At 45.6% G+C, this 22614-nt stretch overlaps 2 protein-coding genes across 3 annotated transcripts in view; both read right to left on the bottom strand.

Moving 5' to 3' along the window:
* Positions 1–16237, bottom strand: part of GLB1 (galactosidase beta 1) — a 96739-nt gene extending 80502 nt beyond the window's left edge. For both annotated transcript variants that reach the window (XM_082849102.1, XM_082849103.1), the window contains exon 1: positions 16078–16237. In XM_082849102.1, the coding sequence (XP_082705228.1) occupies positions 16078–16149 (72 nt within the window). In that variant the 5' untranslated portion in view covers positions 16150–16237. The remainder of the gene's footprint in view (positions 1–16077) is intronic.
* On the bottom strand, positions 12255–13598 carry TMPPE (transmembrane protein with metallophosphoesterase domain; the record flags this gene model as incomplete). The annotated part of the gene is made up of 1 exon (XM_082849105.1): positions 12255–13598. The coding sequence occupies one exon, from the start codon at positions 13596–13598 to the stop codon at positions 12255–12257; it is 1344 nt and encodes a 447-aa protein (XP_082705231.1).
* Positions 16238–22614: the final 6377 nt, after the last annotated feature.

Here is a 22614-nt window from a genome sequence, read left to right as displayed (position 1 = left end):
CACTGTGGAGGGAAGGGCCAAACAGATGTCCTGGAACTGCCCACTGCCCACCTCCACCCAAGATAATTCTGAACAAGCCCACAGTTCTCCTGGAATTGCAGACACTGGTGCCTCTACCACAAAGACTCAGTGGACATCCTCATCACATCCCCATTCAGATCACCAGGGAGCCCCTGCCAAAAAGAGATCGTGCTGGATGGTGGTGGACCACTTGTTTAACCAAGTGGTAGCCCCAGTGGCAGCTGTGGGACAGTCAACACAGCCTCTGGCATTTGGTCTGTGGCTAATCTTTTCAAAACTATCAATAAAAAGGGTCAAAAGCGGTTGGTTTTTAAGTGGGCAGGACAGCAGGACACATTCTTTGTCTTGCTCCAGGGACCTGGTAACTGCCCCGCTCTCTCCCATGAGACACCTCGACTGTCAGGACACTCCCTGAGCTGTCACACTGGTCTGATATACAAACAACAGCATGTTATTTGGACCTGGGGAGCAGTGACAAGTCTCTGAAACGGAAGCTTAGAAAAGCAGTAGAGGGGATGATACAGACAGATGCAGAAGCAGCATCACCTAAGAGACAGCCTCTAACTGGTGACTGTCAGGGCCAAGGTAAACAGGGAAAATCCACTTCATGGCTCCAAAGTGACCCCTTTCAATGTTGAAGGACCTGAGAGGACCCAGCCTAAAAGAGCCAGCTTTCCTTAATCTCTGAGCTGTGGCACCACTGATGGAAGTAGGGCCATCGAGAAATGTGGGGGGAGGAGAAAAGAGGGAAAGCTGCCTTCAGAGTTTATTCCCCCCAAATACATATAATGGAAAATTTTCCCTGTGTGCAAATTCCACCCCCTTTTTTTCTGGCTGCGCTGGGTCTTCGCTGCTGCACGCGGGCTTTCTCCAGTTGCGGCGAGTGGGGGCTACTCTCCATTGCAGTGTGCGGGCTTCTCATTGCGGTGGCTTCTCTTGTTGCGCTGTGCAGGCTCTAGGCACACGGGTTTCAGTATTTGTGGCACACGGGCTCAGTAACTGTGGCTCGCAGGCTCAGTAGTTGTGGCTCGCGGGCTCTAGAGCACAGTCTTAGTAATTGTGGTGCACGGGCTTAGTTGCTCCATGGCATGTGGGATCTTCCCCAACCAGGGATGGAACCCGTGTCCTCTGCATTGGCAGGCGGATTCTTAACTACTGGACACCTACTTCCCCAACCCCTTTTTAATTAATTCGCATTGGAACCAAATACTGAAGAGCCACAGTTTTATTTCACATGTGCTCGGGTGTGGTAGCATCAATATTTACAGTGCATGAGGTCACAGAACTTACAGAATAAAAAGCAATTCCAAGCAAGTCAAAGCCCACACCTTTCCAAGCCGTGCCCCCACCCCCAACCAATGTATTATACATAATGCATATAACACTGGAGAAAAAAGACCACAGTACAAATGAAATAACCCCAGACCAAATACGTATCAGGTAACTAATACTGTCCAATACAACATGTTTAAAGTTAATGATGCTGTTGAGATTATTTCAGTGGTGAATAAGCCTTTCTTTAAAAAAAATTCAATGTAACATTGGTATTTACATCACCAGGTAATGTGAACATGCCTCAAGTTGCCTAATCCTCAGAACTAAAATTAATTATATTTGCATTATTTGTGTACATTCCTCAACCTGAATAAAGAAATAAAAGGAGCTCAGTGCTATCCCAGGTTATGTGTCATGCCGATTACGTGAAGATGCTAATGTCTTCAAGTCTCTCATAATAACTCAGGTAAGCACCTAGTCCATGGATCTCCATCCCCAGCACCCTACATACCTTCTCAATTCACCCCAGAGGCCCAAGAGCCTGGAGAATTCCCGACATGAGCTGCTCAGCTCCAGGGTGACAGAGACCCAACCATCCCAGGCTGCTAGCACCCTAGTGTTAAGGGAAAAGGGATTAAGAGAAGGGGAGAAGACAGGGGTGGAGGGGTGTTTACACACATGGGCTTCCCAGATCCCTCAGTTCACAGAGCAAAGAGAAAGAGAAGGAATATTGCAGACGACTATAAAACACACATTGATAATGCCAGAGCTAGAGCCTTTCAAACATCAAATGTCATGGAAGCACCATTACATCAGACAGGCTGTAGAAGAAAAACCACCCCACGGAATGAATGGTGATAATATGGACCTGGAGGAATTTGTGAATGATCTGCCATGGCTTATAGATTTATTAATTTTATTTACTTATTCCTGTCTTGTTCCAAGAAGATTTTTGTTCAGCATTCCAAAAGACTGTGGATAAAGAGTGCAAATTTCAGTGGAAGAGGAAGGGGAAATGGCAGAATGGAGGAGAAATGAGCACAGCTGAGGATCAGTTCCCTACCCTCCAGGACTCACAGACATTTACAGATTTAATTCTGCTCCGTCATCTCAGAGAAAAGGTAAGTACACAGTTTAAAAAAATAAATTTAAAAATATAAAATAATTCTTAAAAGTGAAAAACAGACCTAACTGTCCACAGAGGAAGGAATCATTTCAAGTGAATTTGAAATAGTATTTTGACTATATTTAGACTAAGGATAAAAATACATCTTGAACTGCATTAAAACAAATAAACCTGCATCCAGTAGATTTCATCCTATTAATAATATTTCATTACTATTCTGAATCTATAAAATACATACTAGGATAAATAAGCAATTACATCGGGTTGTTAGGAACCAAACATTTCAGTATAAAATAGAAACAAACATAAACTCAAAGAAAGTTAAGTAAAAGCCCTACAATCAGGAAATCTCTGTACCGTCCACTCAGTTTTGCTATGAACCTAAAACTGCTCTAAAAACTAATGTAACTTAAAATTTTTTCTCTTTCTAAAAAAATATTTATTTCCCAGCAATAGCCACAGAAACAGCTAAGAAATGACACTAGCCAGTAGCACTTAGCTCCTCTAGCACTTAAATTATGGTCTCTAAATATTTCCCACAAAAAGGAACCAGGGCTCCTTAAGAAATCACTTAATCCAAGTCTGGGGCAGAATATATACAAAATAAGCCTAAAACAATGAACAACTATTAGGGCCACACAAAATGACATAGAAGCCAATTTGAAGGAGCTCCAACTGGCTGAAAATGGGATATTTTGAGCATTAAAAGATTTATCATTTCGTTAGATTGAAACACGTCAGATATGCAAAAATAGCCAAATTCATAATACTCCCTCCCACCTAAAAGAAAAGCTTATTGGTCATCCCTGAAGTCTGCTGGGGTATCAACTAATTATTCTGAAAACTAATGAATAAAGAGGAAGAATCCAGCATCCGTCTTGCCTTTGGTACAGACTTTTTCAGAATAACCAAACAATTGATGAAGAGAATTCTTTGTAGAAGAACCACAGCTAGTAAATGCAGAAGAAATGAGATTAAAAATCATCGTTTTGGGGGCTGAAGGCAGAATTACACTTCTTTTTCTTTTTTTTTTTTTTGGCCGCACCATGCGGCTTGTGGGATCTTAGCTCCCTGACCAGGGATTGAACCCAGGCCCTCGGCAGCAAGAGTGCAGAGTCTTAACCACTAGACCACCCGTGAATTCCCAGGATTATACTTCTAAGCTCCACAAAAACTCCTTCAAAATTCAGAACTGAGGTAAAAGAAGTTTCCATTGTCTCTTGAATAGATAAAAGCCACCTAAATACTCCCAGAAAGTCTATTTAGTACTCTGGCCTACTAAATTCTGTATTAAATGTATCAAACTTAAAAAAAATCACCATTTTACAATCCCTACTGGACTAATGACTTTAGGCAACAATCATCAATGACTGCTGAAACATTAGATGAAAAGATGATGTGGAACCTTCTAGTGGAGGAGCCAGGCTGACAACACCTGGTCAATCTCAGCATCACTGAAAGCAATGAAGTCTTCCTACCAAAAGAGGAGAAAAGTTGAACGTGAATCTGTCTAGCTTCTAGCTCTAACTTTAATATATGTCCACCTCTACCAGTTTACAGAAAATATGAAGGATAGTACATGTCAAACACCACCACAAATCCAAAATGTAGGAAATACCAAGATATAATATCCAGATAACTTGAACAAATAAATGGCACAAAATAAGAAGAGAGGGTATCTTATAGACTTAGAGAGACTTAAGAAATATATCACATACAATATATGGACCTTGTTTTTAGATCCTGATTCAAACAAAAGAACTGTAAAGTGACACAATTCCTCAAGAAATCAAAGAAAAAAACTAAAGCTAGCAAAAGGGAGGAAATAATGAAAATTAGAGCAGGGATTAAGTGAAATAGAGAATAGAAAAAAAAAAAATCAATGAAAGTAGGAGTTCTTTTTTTTTTTTTTTTTTGCGGTAATGCGGGCCTCTCACTGTTGTGGCCTCTCCCTTTGCGGAGCACAGGCTCCGGACGCGCAGGCTCAGCGGCCATGGCTCACAGGCCCAGCCGCTCCGCGGCATGTGGGATCTTCCTGGACCGGGGCACGAACCCGTGTCCCCTGCATCGGCAGGCAGACTCTCAACCACTGCGCCACCATGGAAGCCCAAGAGTTCATTTTTTGAAAAGATCAACAAAACTGATAAATCTTTAGCTAGATTAACTAAGAAAAAAAGAGAGAAGCCTCAAAATCAGAAATGAAAGAGAAGATACTACAACTGATGGCACACACACACAAAAAGGATTATGAGACTACTATGAACAATTGTATACCTATAAATTGCGAAACCTAAAGAAACTGATAAATGTCTAGAAACATACAACCTACCAAGACCAAATCATGAAAAAATAGAAAATTGCGCAAACCAATAACTAGTAAGAAGATAGAATCAGTAATTGAAAATCTCAAAGAAAAACAAAGGATCAGATGGCTTCAGCTAGAGAATTCTACCAAACATTTAAAGAAGAATTAACACCAATCCTCCTGAAACGCTTCCAAAAAATTAAAGAGGAGGGAACACTTGTAAGCTCATCCTATGAGAACAACATAACCCTAACACCAAGACCAGACAGGACATAACAAAAAAAGAAAACTGCAAGCCAATATCAATATTCCTGATTAATACTGATGCAGAAATCCTCAACAAATATCAGCAAACTAAATTCAACAACTTTTTTTTTTTTGTTTTGGCCACGCTACATGGCTTGTGGGATCTTAGTTCCCTGACAAGGGATGGAACCCACGCCCTTGGCAGTAAAAGCACCGAGTCCTAACCACTAGAGCACCAGGGAATTCCCTCAAGAGCTCTTTAAGAGGATTATACATCACGACCAAGTGAGATTCAGAATGCAAGAATGATTCAACATATGAAAATCAATCAATGGAACGCACATTAACAGAATGAAGGACAAAACCATGATCATTTCAATTGAGGCAGAAATTTATTTGGTAAGATTCCACAACTTTTTACGATAAAACACTTAACAAACTATGAATTGAAGAAAATTACTTCAACACAATGAAGGCCGTATACGAAAACCAATAGTTAACATCATACTCGATGTGAAAGATTGCAAGCTTTTCTTCCATGATCAGGAACAAGGCAAGGATGCTCGCTCTCACCACTTCTATTCAACATACTGTTGGGAGTCCTAGCCAGAGCAACAAGCAAGAAAAAGAAACAAAAGACGTTCAATTTGAAAGGAAGAAGTAAAATTATCTCTATTCACAGACATGATCTTATATGTAGAACACCCTGAAGATTTCACACATACACACACACGCAAAATTGTTAGAACTAATAAATGAATTCAACAAAGTTGCAGGATACAAAATCAACATACAAAAATCAGTTGCACTTCTATACACTGACAATGAACAATCCAAAAAGGGAATTAAGCAATTCCAATTATCATAGCATCAAAGAGAATAAAATACTTGGGAATAAACCTAACCAAGGAGGTGAAAGACTCATACACTGAAAACTACAAAACACTGCTGCGATTTTAAAAGACACAGATAAATGGAAAGACATCCCATGTTAATGGATCGAAATATTAGTATTGTTAAGATGTCCATATTACCCAATGTGATCTATAGAGTCAATGTAATCTCTATCAGAAACCCAACAGCATTCTTTGCAGAAATAGAAAAATTCATCCTAAAATTCATACAGAATTTCAAGGAACCCCCAATAGCTAAAACAATTTTGGAAAAGAAGAACAAAGTTGGGAGACTCACACTTCCTGATTTCAAAACTACTGTGATAAAAAACAATGAGTTACTGATATAAAGACAGACAAATACACCAATAGAATAGAATAGAGGGGCCTGAAAATAAACTGTCACACAAATGTTCACATGGTCATCAGTAAGGGTGCCAAGACCACTCAATGGGGAAAGGACAGTCTCTTAAACAAAAAGTGTTGGGAAAACTGGATATCCACATGCAGAAGAATGAAGTTGGATCCTTAATTTACACCATATACAAAAATAACTCAAAATGGATCAAAGACCGAAACATAAAACCCAAAATTTAAAACTCCTTGAAGAAAACATAGGGGGAAAGCTTTATGATACTGGGCTTGGTTGGCAGTGACTGCTTGGTTATGACACCAAAAGCACTGGCAACAAAAGCAAAAATAGACAAATGGAACATCAAACTTAACTTTTTCGCATCAAGGGATACAATCAATACAGTGAAAAGTCAATCTATGGAATGGGAGATAATAATTGCAAATCATATATCTGATAAGCGGTTAATATCCAGAATAATAAAGACCTACAACTCAACAACAAAAAAATCAAATATGATTTTAAAATGGGCAAAAGACCTGAATAGACATTCTTCCAAAGATGGTATACAAATAGCCAACAAGCCTATGAAAAGATGCTCAACATTACCAATCATCAGAGAAATGCAAATCAACACCACAATAAGTTATCATCTCACACCACTATCAAAAACAAACAAACAGGGACTTCCCTGGTGGCGCAGTGGTTAAGAATCTGCCTGCCAACGCAGGGGACATGGGTTCAAGCCCCAGTCTGGGAAGATCCCACATGCCGCGAAGCAACTAAGCCCATGTGCCACAACTACTGAGCCTGTGCTATAGAGCCTGGGAACCACAACTACTGAGCCCACGTGCCACAACTACTGAAGCCTGAGCGCCTAGAGCCCATGCTCCGCAACAAGAGAAGCCCCACTCGCCGCAACTAGAGAAAGCCCGCGCACAGCAACAAAGACCCAATGCAGCCAAAAATAAATTTAAAAAAAAGAAAAAGAATCTGCCTGTCAATACAGGGGACACGGGTTCGATCCCCAGTCCAGGAAGATCCCACATGCCACGGAGCAACTAAGCCTGTGCACCAGAACTACTGAGCCTGTGCTCTACAGCCCGCGAGCCACAACTACTGAGCTGCGTGCCTAGAGCCCATGCTCGCAACAAGAGAAGCCACTGCAATGAGAAGCCTGTGCACCACAACGAAGAGTAGCCACCGCTCGCCACAACAAGAGAAAGCCCGCGCAGAGCAGCGACCCAGTGTAGCCATAAATAAATAAATAAATAAATAAATAAATAAATAAATTTATTAAAACAAACAAAAAAATGGAAGATAAGATTTGGTGAGGATATAGAGAAACTGGAACACTTGTGTACTGCTGATGGGATTATAAAGTGGTCCAACTGCTATGGAAAACAGTATAGAGTTTCCTCAAAAAATGAAAAATAGAACTACTATATGATCCAGCAATCCCACTTCTGGGTATATATCCAAAAGAATAGAAAGCAGGGTCTCAAAGAGATATTTGCACACCCATGTTCACAGTAGCACTATTCACAACAGGCAAGAGGTGAAAGCAACCCAAATGTCCACTGATGAATGAACAAACTGTGGTATATACATGCAATGGAATATTATTCGTCCTTAAAAAGGAAGTCTTGTCACACGCTACAGTGGGGATGAACACTGAGGACATTATGCTAAGTGAAATAATCCAGCCACAAAAGACAAATAATCTATAATTCCACTTATATGAAGTACCCAGAGTAGTCAGATTCATAGAAACAGAATGTAAAGTAGTGGTTACCAGAGGCTGGGGGTGGGTAGGGGAGTTGTTGTTTAATGGGTATAGAGTTTTACATTTGCAAGATGAAAAAGCTCTGGAGATCTGTTGTACATCAACGTGAATACACTTAACGCCATTGAACTGTACACTTAAAAATCACTAAGATGATAAATTCCACACTACGTGTTTTTCTATCACACACACAAAAGACAATTGAGATAATCGGAAAAACTGAAAACTAACTCTTTACACAGTTAACTGCATTTGAATCCTAAAGTTACTTGTAATAGATACAGCCACCTAATCCTCAGACAGTGGAAAAAATACTTTTATTAAGAGGTAGAAAACCTAACTTCTAGCCCCAAGTCTCCTAACTAGGTATAAGATGATATTAAAGAATTACTGTGAATTTCATCAGCTATAACAGCATTATGGATATGCTTTTTTAAAAAGGATTCATACTAAAGCATTTGGGGGTGAAATTATATTTTCTAAGATTTGCCTTAATATACTCCTGACAAAAAAGAAAGAGTGAAGGGCTGCGGTAGATGAGAAGGAACAGTACAATAGTCACAAATGTTGAAGCTGGGTGATGGGGATTCTGTTGCTGCTCTCCCTAGTTTGTGAATACTTCCAAGTTTTCACAATAAAAAGCTTTTAAAAAGAACAAACAAGGGGAAAAAAGGATGGTCGGACGGATGGATGTTTGGAATGAATGGCAGTAGGATTAATGTATTGAGGTTTTATAACAATAGTATCCCAGGGCTTCCCTGGTGGTGCAGTGGTTGAGAATCTGCCTGCCAATGCAGGGGACACAGGTTTGAGTCCTGGTCTGGGAAGATCCCACATGCTGCGGAGCAACTAGGCCCGTGAGCCACAACTACTGAGCCTGCGCTCCGCAACAAGAGAGGCCGCGATAGTGAGAGGCCTGTGCACCGCAATGAAGAGTGGCCCCTGCTTGCCGCAACTAGAGAAAGCCCTCACACAGAAACGAAGACCCAACACAGCCAAAAATAAATAAATAAAAATTTTTAAAAAAATGTATATATAGTATCCCAGTACACAGGCTATAGTTAATTATTTTTTTTTTTTGTGCTACGTGGGCCTCTCACTGTTGTGGCCTCTCCCGTTGCGGAGCACAGGCTCCGGACGCGCAGGCTCAGCGGCCATGGCTCACGGGCCCAGCCGCTCCGCGGCATGTGGGATCTTCCCGGACCGGGGCACGAACCTGTGTCCCCCGCATCGGCAGGCGGACTCTCAACCACTGCGCCATCAGGGATGCCCTATAGTTAATTTTTAGAAAGCTTTATGTTTCATTTTAACTTGCATTTAACAGATTTTTAAAAAGAAACTAGAATGAAATTGAAAGCATTTTCAAGTTTCAAGTAAATGTTTCTCACCACCTCCCCTGGCAATAAATAAACAAATCAAAGAAGGTAAATGAGTGAAGAACAGGGAACAGAGGTACCAAGGGGGCCGTGGAGAGCAGCCCACCAGGACCATATCTGGACAAAATTGGAGAAATTTGTGCTGGGAAAACTTCCACCACGTCATGGGACACAAACCAAGTGTGAGAAGGTGCTGCTGACTATTCCTTGGGCACAGAAGATGGACCTGTCTTGTTTCTGTTAAGAGAGGAATCAGTCAAGCAAGGACTTCAGAGCAGGGATGACAGACAGGTGCTCAAGACTGAAAAATGCTGGCACTCAGGGAAAGAGAAGAGACAAGAAGGTGCAAGATGAAAAGCAGGACTGATGGAAGTGAATTCCATCCAGCTCAGGGCACTGATGAGAAAGATCCCAAATCAAGAAACCAGTGAAATAATACTTGGTAGAGCAGGAGACACACAAGGTGGAAGACAAATGGCAGAACTAGTGTAGACTGGGGGTGATCCCAACTGGGGTCAGGGCACGAGAATGTGAGAGGGTCTGGAAGAGTGACCTTCCTGAGGTGGCGAGTTTGAGTGATGCCACCAAGAATGCAGTCAGGAAACTTGAGCTGAGCTGGGCGCTGCCCTTGGCAAAGCACTTCCCCCTCCTATAACCCCACCACCCGCAAAATGTGTTAAAAGAAAGCCTCTCCAGGGTCCCTTCCTCGGTTCTGGATAAGTTTTTCTCCAAACTTATTCCTGGCTGTAAGGATGATTAAACACGAGGGGGTAAGTAATAAGGAAACCACTGAAATCTCAACTCAAAGATACATTTTAAACTCGACTGGAAGACCCGCTGTCAATACTTTGGTTGCCTGGAAACAAGAAAGGTGGTCTCCAGGAGCCCCCAGGGTTCCGCTAACCAAGAGGACAAGGGGGAAAATGGAGAGACTTGCCCTGGCCAGCCTGAATGTGCACAGGGAGACAATAACACAGGCAAGAGACAGAGGAAAGCAACCCCAGCAGTTGCTGCTGTGACAAATCACTGGGCCCCAGCGGCAGGCAGCATGGGACCCACTCCTGTTTCCCAGGACTGGCTGCTCCATAAATTCTCTGTGCACCTGTGACCAACACAGCCCCTTTGCAGGCCCCATGGGATGTTTAAAAATTAGCAACATCAACTGCTTCCTTGTGACTGAGCTACAAGCAACTTCTGCGCCATGTCTTAATACCCTCCCTGAAAAACAATCTTGAGGTAGATACGATAATTATCCCCATTTCAGGGTGAGGGAAACCGAGGCTCAGTGAGGTCATTTGCCCGATGCTGCCTGACAAGAAAGCAGGAGGGTGAGTCCCTCCAGTCAGAGCTCCCTGTCGCAGAAAGATTCTCAGTGAGGCCTTGTCTATCAGGCCTTATTGCTACCCCAGGGTCAAAGGGTATCCTACCTCTGGCACAGAGGCCGGCCAGCGAGGCTGGGGCTGCTCCAGACATGGTAACCCCTACCTCTTTTTCTGAGGGTCCAGCTTAGGGATGGCCGTCTGGTTCTGTGGCCAGAGCGCTAGGACAGCTCTGATGGGGTCAGGCTGGTGGGGGGAAGGGGGCAGTGAGCCACCAGCAGGAAGGACAGCCCAGCATCCCAGAGCCAGGGGTCCCACGAAGGGAAGGCCTTGGGGCCCGCAGGAGCTCAGTGCCCTGCCACTCCCCATGCAAGCCTCAACCTCCCTACCGGTAGAGAGCGAACCTCCGTTTCTGACCCAAACCTGGGGTGGGGGGTGTGCACTCCAGTTTCCTGACTGTCCCTCCAGTGTAACAGCCATCCTACACTGAAACTGGCCGACCCCCTTCCGGGTCCTGCTCATGTAGTTACCATGAACTGAAATCGGCCTCAAGCAGACCACTTCGAAAGGGCATCAGGTTATAGGCCCTTGCTTGTTCTCGTTACAATGTTACTTGTGTTTGAACCCTATCCTCACCTGTAAGGGTACAGCTACTTACCATCAGGCAGTGGGAAGAACACTGGTCTTGGGAGGCAGAAAACCGGGCTTCCAGCCAGAATCTCCCATAACCCTTGTGCTGCCGCCAGTGCTCTACCTCCCTTTGCCTCGGTTCCCTCATCTCTCAGTTGGGGAAAGTCGCCTGTCCCTAATCACCTCATCCAGGTGTTGCATAAAAGGAGCCAAGTTTGGCAAACACCCTCTGAATTCCTAGGCAGCAGCACTCTGACCTTCATTCACGGACCAGTGTTCCCATCCTTCTGCCCCACCCCCAACCCCAAAGGCCCAGGAGCACAGCCAATGAGACAGCATCACTCAAGGCCCGGAACAGGATGAGCCTATATTCCAGCTGACTTGGCTGATGCTCTCAGTAAAGGGGACTCTGATAGAACCAAGGGGGAAAAGAAAAGCTTCTTCTCCAGCAGCCAGAGGGGCCTCCATCTCGCCAGTTCTCCCAGATTACCTAGCCACACTGCCCCTTCCCCAGAAAGCTCTGGATCAATGATTTTGAAAACTGCTTAAGTCCTAAAGAGGCTTTTAAAATACCAAGAGTCCCCTCCCTACTCCACTTTCCACAGGCATCCCCTTCAAGCAACCCCCTGATTCAGTTCATCCCCATGAGTTCTGCAGAGGAGGAGGGCTTACTCCACATCATCTGGAAAATAGATGCCTGTTCCTACACATGTGACTTTAGTGGCCTCACAAATGCACAGAAAGAAGCAGATGGCCACCTACAGAGTTAACAGGCAGCCCCACCACTGATCACGGTGCAAACCAGTCTTGTGACAAGCGTGTGCTGGCAGGAGAGACTGGAGGGGATAAAGCAGGCAGCCTGGTCTGCAGAGGGTCGGGGATGGAGGGCAAGGGCAATGAGGAGGCGCACGGGGCAGGGGTGGGTTCAGGGAACCCGCTGCAGGATGAGCTCTGTAATCTCCGCCCTGCTGCCCAGTCGCATGGGTATCCCATAGTAGGCTGTGCCTGGGCTCACATAAACAAATGTAGTCTGGGCTACTTGGTACAGACCAGCAAAGAAGGGGTTCAGGAGATAGGCTGCCACATTCAAGGGAAAGATCTGCCCAGCGTGAGTGTGCCCAGAAAGGATCAAGTTGATATCTGGCCGAGCCTGGAGAGCTCTCTTGGCAGCCAGGGGCTGATGAGCTAGCAAGATGGTGGTGTGGTCCGGGCTGCAGCCCCCCAGAGCCTTCTTGAGATCCATGCCGTGGCCAGAGTAGTGCAGGATGTCTGCTTCGATGTCGTCCACCCCGGCCAAGCAGATCCAGTCATCATCCTCACCCCCACCAGGCTGGGCCCGGGTGGCAGAAATCTTCACGTTCTGATTGTGCAGGGGCGTGACGTTCAGGGATTCCAGCAGCGCAAACCAGTTGCTGACATCTGATGTGTAGTACTCGTGATTCCCCGTGACGAAGTAGGTGCCGAGGCGTGAGCGAAGCTGGCCCAGAGGAGCGACGGCTGTCCGGAGGACAGACGCTTCGGCATCACACAGGTCACCCACAATCACTGTGACATCCGGTTCCAGCGTGTTCACCATCTTCACGAACATCTCCATCTTGGTCCTGCCCACTGTGGGGCCCAAGTGGATGTCGGAGAGCAGCGCAATCTTGAGGTTGTCCATGGAGGCGGGCAGCCAATGCATGGGCACCTCCACGGTTTTCACAGCCGGGGGCTGGGCAGCGTTCAGCAGCCCTACCACACTGAGCACGGCGGACACCAGCACCGCCAGCGCTGGCCTGAGTGCCAGCTTCCTTGTCTTGTCAAGGCTGCCCACCACCCTGCCGGCGCGCAAGGCCAGGAGCTGGTAGGCCTGCTCCATGCCACTGAGGGTACAGAGGAAGCAGACCATGATGATGTATGCCCCAAGGCAGGAGTAGGCCATCAGGGAAAAGAGATAAGGCTCCTCGGCCACTAGAAAGATCATGGTGAAGAAACTGGAATGGGCCAGGGCCAGGAAGGCCACAACGGCCAACTTCCAAAGCTGGAAACAGGTCGACTCTGCAGCAGGGGAGTGGCTGAGGTTGCTGACGGTGCTTCGCCAGATGTAGAGGGAACCGAGGAGCATGAGCGAGTTGGCAAACAGGGCGAGCTGCAGGCGGAACAGCCACCGCCAGGCCCTGAGCTCGAGGCTCTCCGCCAGGTAGGAGCGGGAGATGACCATGGACACGAAGACAGTGCCGGCTGCCAGGGCGGCCTTTGCGCCCAGGGACAGCTGCCTGAAGATCGCCATCACCTCTGCTCCTAAGAGGGTCCCCTGCCAGTTCTGTGCAGGCGGGCTCTGGAAGGTGAGCTCCTTAGATAGGACAGTGGCCAAGGACAGGTTTCCAGGTCAGCTCCGCCTGCAACCAGGAACCGGCGTCAGCTTTGTGGGATATGAGAGCTTCCTTGTCCCCAGTCAAAACCCGAGGCCACTTACACCTGCCCAACCCATCCTGAATCCAAGCCACTCAAATACCAGTCAGTTGCTACATTTTATTATTGAAATACAAACACGCTGGATTATAAAAGGATGGGCAGTTTCATTTTCTTACCGTTTTCTGTATGTTTCAGGTATTTCCATAATGCGTATGAACTTTTATAATAACAAAAACATTATTCTAAACCAGCGGTTCTCAAAGTGTGGCCCAGGGAGACCCTTTCGGGGGGTCCATTAAGTCAAAACTATTTTCAAAAACAGTACTAAGGGGCTTCCCTGGTGGCGCAGTGGTTGGGAGTCTGCCTGCCGATGCAGGGGACGCAGGTTCGAGCCCCGGTCTGGGAGGATCCCACATGCCGCGGAGCGGCTGGGCCCATGAGCCATGGCCGCTGAGCCTGAGTGTCCGGAGCCTGTGCTCCGCAGCGGGAGGCCACGGCAGTGAGAGGCCCGGGTACCGCAAAAAAAACCGAAACAAAACAGTACTAAGCCATAACCATTCTCTCATGAGTGTACAGTGAAGTTTTCCAGAGGCTACATGACATGTGATATAGCGAGAATGAATGCAGAAGTAGCTATGAGAATCCAACTATCATCTATTAAGACAGACATGAAAGAGATTTGCAAAAATGTACAATGTCACTCTTCGCCCTACAATTTGGGAAGAAATTATTATTTTTCAAGAAATATATAAAGTTTATTAACATATAACGATTTTACGATTTCTTAAGTAAGTTAATAAATATTTTTAAATGTTCGGTTTTAACTTCTAGGACAGTTAATGTTTGAGAACCGCTGTTGTAAATAAATGTAAGGAGGAAATCATGGAAAGCTAGTTGGCTGGTATCTTTTTCAGCTCTAGGCCCAGGAGGGACACCTAGATACCTAACATGAGGATTCCTGGGGTGAAGACGGCCTCCTGGCAGTCACAGGGCAGCCCCTGTGAATGATGCTGCACAAGGATAATGAGCAACCACGACACGGCAGGCTGCCCTGTCCCCCAGCTCCTCCTCCATAAATCCTTACCCCTCCCGTCTCACAACCCTCCTAGACATCGGTTAAGATCTGCCATCTCCCCATCTTTCTCTGCCACTGAATCCTTGAACTGTTCTCTTGTGGCTCTCATAGCTGGCTAGTTCCCACTCCAGGGCTCCCAGACAGAAAACTGGGGCAGGGGAAGCACAGACCCAGGTAGACAAAAGTTAGCAAATAGTCATTTGAGGTGACCTTTTCCCAAGAAGAATCCGAAATGAAAATATTTTCAGCAGTTGTTTTCCAAATAAGATTCTCAACCTCGGTTTAAGATAGATAAATTTATAAATAAATTTTTTTCCCCTGCCCTACGCACTTTACTGAAAGCCTTTTATCAAAGGTGTAATTTGCAAGTCAAAGTTCACCATTTTCCACTTATAAAACAAGTCCCAGACTCAGCCCACCCGAACTCTGGAGAAACCAAAGTTGGTTCCCTGAACATGCAGACAGCCAGGCGCCCGTTTAAATCCCCCGGTCCCTCTCCCCTCAGATCCACCCCACCTTTCCAAGGCCGTGATGCTGACCTTCCCAGGAGCGATTCGGAGTTCCCTCGGCCCCTGCCTTAGCTCTGCCGGGTGGACTGAGGCTGTAGTTCTCCCGCAATCGTGCATGCCCCGCACCGCCCAGCACCTCGTCCCGCCAGACCTCCCTCCAGCAACGCTGGCGGCTACCTGCAGCCTGCCTCTTGCCCACCGCCAAACCCTAAAGGTTTGGAAAATCCAAGCCTTAAAAAATAGGCGGCGGGAAGGGCCGAGAAGGGCACGAGATGTCCGAAAAGAGACCACCTCGAAGGTAATTAATCCAATGTTCCCATTGCGGGGGCCTCTCTTGACCCCATTTTTCTCCTTCCGGAGCGCTCCGCAGAGCGCTGGCAAGGGAGGGCGCGCCAAGCATACAGAGCCCAAGGCGCCCTCCAAGAACGCGCGCTACTTGGAATCCCCCTCCCGGAAACCCGCAAAGCTGGAAAGCACCTCATCTCAGTCCCTCATTGCACCAATAAGGAAGTAGGTCCCAGCGAAAAGAGGCGGCAGGGGCGGAACACACGAGCGACAGAGCTACCGGTAAGGAAGCTCGCCCCGCCCGGCCGGCCCTCTGCCGGCTCAGCCCACTGCCTGAGCTCCCCCCGTTGCCTTGCGGGCCCGGGCGCGCCTTGGGGTCCCAGGACCTCCGCCCTTTGGGACCCCAGGTGGCCGCAGCACCAGCCCGGTCCCTCGCCAGCCTGTCCCCTATCCATCATTCCTGCGCGGGGGTCCTGTGGACTTACGTGCAAGCCACGCGCAGAGCCCAGCAGCAGCGGCACCAGCAGCAGGGAGAGGATGCGAACGACCCCCGGCATATCCACCCTCCGGCCTCCCGGCTCCACTGTCAGCGCCCGGGCAGCCGCCGGGTGTCACTTGACTGAGGACCCGCGGCCTGGCACCGCCCCGCGCCGGCTCCGCCCCGCGCCCCGCCCAGCGGCCGCCGAGCCAGGAACCCAGGGAGGCGGGAGCCTGGGGCCAAGCGCTGCCGCGTGACAGCAGGATGGTGTTATCTGGCACTGACTGGCAGGGCTCCGCCGGAGGGAGGGGCCTTTTGCAAAGGCCCTCAGGAGGCCAAGCTGTCAGCAGCTTGATAACGCGCCTCGGGGTTGGACTTTAACAGGGATCTCCTTGCTCCCTGGCTCCCTTGACAGGACAGAAGAGGGAAGTTGAGGCCAGATAAACCTAAGTGGACTAGATGGACTCCCAGCCCTGCCCACGGGGCTGTCCGGAAGACTAAACCAGGGGCCTGCAAAGTGTGGTTCCCTAGACCAATCCTGTATCTGGTACGTGTTAGAAATGGAAATAGCAGGTCCTGGCCCAAGAAATTCTAGGGGTGGGATCCAGAAACCTGTATTTTTACAAACCCTCCAGGTAGTTCCGATGCACGCTAAAGTTTGAGAACCACTGTTCCAGGTTATTGATACATTTAGAGGTGTGTTTCAACTGTGGAGAAATCTTTCCGAATGCCAACCCTCAAAGCACCAGGGGCTGCGGAATTTTTATTTCATCGTTGGGTTTTGAGAGACAAGAGTAGCAACACCTCCCATCTTTCAGTTTTGCCCTTGAGCCTCTCAACATCCCTGCGATACCGCAGATCTATCAACTGGCCATAAAATACAAGTTTTATCCAAGTTTTCCACTCGTGAAAACGAAGTTTCTACTGTGTGAGTTAACGTGTCCAGGACCGCTGGTTAACCACTAGATATGAGTCTGAAGTTGTCTTTCCTACCTAGTTCCCCAAACTCTCTGAAAATCCCCCCTTTCTCAGAGGAAGGAGCCTTTAGGGAAATCGATTTCAAATATATGTATTTTTCCAGCTTTATTGAGTTATAATTAACATTCCACAAAATTCACTCATTTTAAATATTTTTTACTTTTATATTGTTAACTTAGTTTTGAAAAATAAAAATGTAGGGTTAGGGGGTTCCCTGGTGGTCCAGTGGTTAGGACTCGGCGCTTTCACTGCGGTGGCCTGGGTTTGATCCCTGGTGGGGGAACTAAGGTCCCACAAGTCTCAGGGCACAGCCAAAAACAAAACAAAAAAACAAATGTACGGTTAAATTATGCGGTCTATTGACAGACTCCTAGACTAAACTTTAATTAGGCTCCTCTGACTAGAGACTCTTTTAAACTCTTCTAGACCTGGACCTTGGCCTTCTGTGCCTGTCCTGTCCTTGCCTGCCCTGCATTGTCCAGTCTTAGCAAAGAATCCTGCTAAGTCAGTTTAGGAACAATCCCCCAATTCTTGTTATCTGATCAAGGTCCTCATCCCCACCCCACCTCTCTTTGACATCTAAGTCCTTGACCTCCCCTTAGCAAGAATCCCTTGAGATCTCCTCTTACGATTTTTCACCAACAAGCCCTTCTCTCTGCTGGCTGTAAATCCCCAGCTATCTTTGCTGTACTTAGAATTGAGACCCATCCCTCCCCACCTATGGCAGTAGAGTTGACCCTTATTACAAAAAAGTCTTGAAGGAAATCTTCCTTACCATTTTATCAAGTGTCAGAATAATTCTTTTCTTTAACACTATTTTTTACAACTTGTGCATCTTTTTAAAACTTAGTCTGGTTTTTAACACTGTGAGCGATGATTATAAAAGTCAAGAATAGTGGTTACTTGTGGGGGTGAGGGCTTGAGATTGGGAGGGGCCCCATGGAAGGGCAACAAAGTTTTGTTTCTTGCACTAGAGGGTGGTTACAAGGGTATTCGCCATTTAGTCCTTTTTTTGTTTTGTGTTGCTTTCTGGGTTTTTTTGGCCTTGCCGTGCAGCCTGCGGGATCTTAGTTCCCCGACCAGGGATCAAACCGGAGGCCCCTGCACTGGGAGCACGGAGTCTTAACCACTGGACAGCCAGGGAAGTCCCTCATTGCCTGACTTTAGAGCCCGAATTATTTTTTATTTTTATTTTTTAATTGAACTATAGTTGATTTATAATGTGTGTTAGTTTCCGGTGTACAGCAAAATATATTCTTTTTCATATTCTTTTCCACTATAGTTTATTAGAGCCTGAGTTACTTTTGCAAGGCCATGCTTCTGTGCCTACTTTACTTATAGCTCCTGTCCAAGTGTGCATATAGAGTGTGTGCTGGTGTGTAAACCTCCTGCTCCAGGTTGTGGGGAATATGAAGTGATCTTGAGAAGGCTATCACCCCATAGGGAATCATTTCCAGTAGAAAGATGTCCACATACACAACTATATATGGGGCATGCTCTGATATAGACCAGTGCTACTCTAAGTGTGGTCCGAGGACCAGTGACATAAGGTAAGTACAGAAATTCAGAGTAGGTATTTGGAAACTTACAGCAATTTGAGAAAGCTTGTCTGTTGCATCTAATAATGAAAAAATTAGATGTGAATTTTATGTCTATTTTTATTTCTTTTTTCTAGTAATTTATTGGTAAAGATTTGTACAACCAGATCAGTCCTTGAAGGATGGGAAAGAGCACTGATAATCACAGAAACAAAAGTGATCCTTCACCAAAGGTAGCTTGAGAAGCACAGAGGCCTCATCAGTAGCCTAAGAACAATGAAGGGAAGAGACATATGCGACCCAATAACAGGTAAAAACTTTGTTTTTCTATCCTAACAGGGCTTTGCACAAGTTAGGATAAATTGGGAGATTGGGATTGACATATGCACACTACTATATATAAAATAGATAACTAATAAGGACCTACTGTGTAGCACAGGGAGCTCTACTCAATACTGTTATTACCTATATGGGAATAGAATCTAAAAGAAGAGTGGATATATGTGTATGTATAACTGATTCACTTTGCTGTACAGCAGACACTAACAGAACATTGTACATCAACTATACTCGAACAAAAATTAAAACTAAATAAAGTTTTAGAACAAGAATCAATCTCCCTTTGAATGACCTGTTTTCCATTGTGGTCCTACAGAGCTTTCCTCAGGTTCCAGTGTCAGTTCTTTTCTTTTCTTTCTTTTTTTTATTTTTCTGGCCTGCACCGCTTGGCATGTGGGATCTTAGTTCCCTGACCACGGAACGAACCTGAGCCTTCTGCCCTGGAAGCTCAGAGTCTTAACCACTGGACCGCCAGGTAAGTCCCCCAGTGTCAGTTATGATCTGTATTTCAGTGTAAAAATTTAGCTAACTTTACATTTCTAATATTTTTAAAGTTCTATTAAAATGATTGTAATTTGCAATAGGTTTTAGGAATACTAAATGATAGATGTTAAAAGCAAGGAAAAAACAAGGCCTCCACTAAAAAGAAATGACAAGTAAATGCAGTGCATGAACCCAGATTGGATCGTGAACCAGGAAAAAAAGTTGCTACAAGAGACATTATTGGGACAATTAACAAAAGTTGAATATAGACTATGGATTAGAAAATAATATTGTATCAAGATTAAATTTTCTAATTTTGATAACAATACAGTGGTTATGTTCTTAGGAAATACACTCTGGGACTTCCCTGGTGGTGCAATGGTTAAGAATCCGCCTGCCAATGCAGGGGACACGAGTTCGATCCCTGGTCCAGGAAGATCCCACATGTCGTGGAGCAACTAAGCCTGTGCGCCACAACTACTGAAGCCTGCGTGCCTAGAACCTGTGCTCCGCAACAAGAGAAGCCACCACAATGAGAAGCCTGTGCACCACAACGAAGAGTAGCCCCTGCTCACTGCAACTAGAGAAAGACCACGTGCAGCAACTAAGACCCAACACAGCCAAAAATAAAAATAAATAAATAAATAAATAAATAAAATTGTTAAAAAAAATCACACACACACAAAAAGGTAATACACTCTGAAACATTTAGGGGTAAAGGGGCATAATGTCTGCAACTTCCTCCCCAATGATCATATGTATATGTTTATATATATAATTATACATTATACATAATATACATATTATTACATGTACGTGATTATGGAGCAAATAAGGGCAAATAAGGCAAAATGTTAACAATTGATGAATTAGGTAAAGGACATATAGCAATTCTTATATGAAAATAAAAAGTTATTTAAAAATAAATAATAAAGCCTACTGCCAAAAGATGTGGACAATTCTGATGTGCAGCAATTCCTCATGCTTCTCACGAGTCTTTGAGTTTTCTGTTACAATAAGTCCCAAGACCTGTATCCTGGGGTTAAATTGTGCAACCAACTGATGGATATGGTTATGAAACAATAAAAATATAAAATTGTGAAATCATTGGCAACAGTTTCCCCACAATCCCAATAAAAGTTAGCAGCTGTGTCCCAGGACTGGCCCATCGCTCTTGATAGTCATGAGCACTAGGATGCCCTTGCCGCCATGTCCTCGAACTCCCTTTCAGGAGTCTGAGGTCTAAAAACAAATGCCCCAAGTGAGGCCGGCCTTAGTGGGGGGGTAAAAAGACTTTGTTTTAAACACTCTCTCTCCTATCTTCTTTTGCCTTCACTATCTGGCAAAAGCATCTGCTTCCCTAGGGTCTCCCAGCTGCTTCTTTGCAGTGTTGTTTTTTTCCCCTTCGTGTTTGATCTAGGCCTGTTGTTTCCTCTTTGTCTGGGCCCCCGGATTTAGCCCCCTCTGTCTTTATATCCACATCTGCAGCCGTGGTTCATGTCTCTGAACGATCACAGTAGTTTTCTGGCTCAATCGAAGGTTACAACTAGATATGGCCAAAGGGCTATTTGTTTTGACAGTCACCATGTTGGCCCATTGGTGTCTTAAATTTTATATAATCAATGGAATTGTCAATATTTAATCAGGGGAATTTACATAATCTGGATTTCCAGTTTCTCTTCAAAGATCAGAAGGTCTGGCCATACCAGGGTAACAGTAGATCAGAGATATGCACTGGGACATTCTTTAGGCAGGTAGGTTCTTCCAGTTGGCAACAATCACCATCTGGTCCACTGCTCTTTTGACATGGCCTGCAGGCCCCATGAGAGATTTAAGTTTGCAGCTTCTGGGTCAGAGAGTTTCTGTGGTCATTTGATCACAACCTCTCTGACTGCTATATCAAACATTATTTGTGTGATGCCTCAGATTCCCTAGTCACCTGTCTCCAGAGCTCTAGTCTTCCTGTTTCACCCAGCTGCCCTGGCAGCACATCTGCTGCCCCAAACCAACTCTCTGGAGTTTCTGGCTCCTCTACACACCTCTGCACTCACTGGAACAAAGCACCATGCTTCCTACGTGGCTGCCAGAGGCTGGGTGGTGCAACCCAGAGGGGCAGGAAAGTTCACTCCCCCGTAGAGAACCATAGTGCGACAGAGATCAGAGGAGGAAAAGAGCCAGTGAATAAATGGCCTCTCCTTCTTCCCTCGGATCAACTATTTCAAGGAGTGGTTTCTCTGTATATAGCCTGTTCAGAGACATTCCACGTAGTCTAGCGGGTCCACCTGCCAAGGCGGCTCTGAAGCCGTAGCCAGTGTGGTAACACATTACTTTGTGTTGCATCTCATCCTTCCTTTCCCTCTTTGCCTCTCCTGTCTCTCCCACTGTCATGGGTTTACCTCCCAAATAAAGAATGAGCACTTAGTCCTTGCCTCAGCCTCTATTTTCTAGCCCAGGATAAGATAATTATTTGTTGAACATGAAGAAATTACTCTGCAGCCTACCGTTGCCTGTACGTATTTCTTGAACTTTCTCTAACCGTGGGTTTTGGGGAGGTCCTCTTAGATTTTGCTTTTAGGACCATAGGTCACAACTCATTCCCAATTCAAGTCACAGATTTAATACCTCTTTTGTAATGAAGTAATCAGTGCTTGCACTAGCTGAAGGAGTTCTTTCCTTCTAACAGTTTCCACACCGCTCTACCTACATCTAATTTATGACATTTATCTTTCTCTGTGTTATGACCTTTTATGGTCTGTGCCTTAACTCAGACCCTCATATTTCTTTATTTTATTTAATTAATTAATTAATTTTATTTTTTTGTAGGGGGCATGCCATACAGCTTGTGGGATCTTAGTTCCCTGACCAGGGATTGACCCCAGGCCCCCAGCAGTGGAAGCATGCATGGAGTCATAACCACTGGACCGCCAGGGAATTCCCAGGCTCTCATTTTTCTTGTGGAGATCACACTGAGGGGTCTCCTATGCTGTTATTTGGCCTCCAGTCCCATCACTTGTCTTCTCCTTTGTAGTGTTTTCTTCGCCCAGAATCTTCTTCCTTTGTTCATTTTTGCCCCCAGCAAACTTCTATTCCATTTTTTCAGGCCCTTTAAAGGAGTTCAACAATGGCCTCTTGGGGCTTCCCTGGTGGCGCAGTGGTTGAGAATCCACCCGCCAATGCAGGGGACACGGGTTCGAGCCCTGGTCCGG

The sequence above is a fragment of the Leucopleurus acutus genome (assembly GCF_964270905.1).
Source record: "Leucopleurus acutus genome assembly, chromosome: 10".
Lineage (NCBI taxonomy): Eukaryota > Metazoa > Chordata > Mammalia > Artiodactyla > Delphinidae > Leucopleurus > Leucopleurus acutus.
This window is presented reverse-complemented; position numbering and strand designations above follow the sequence as displayed.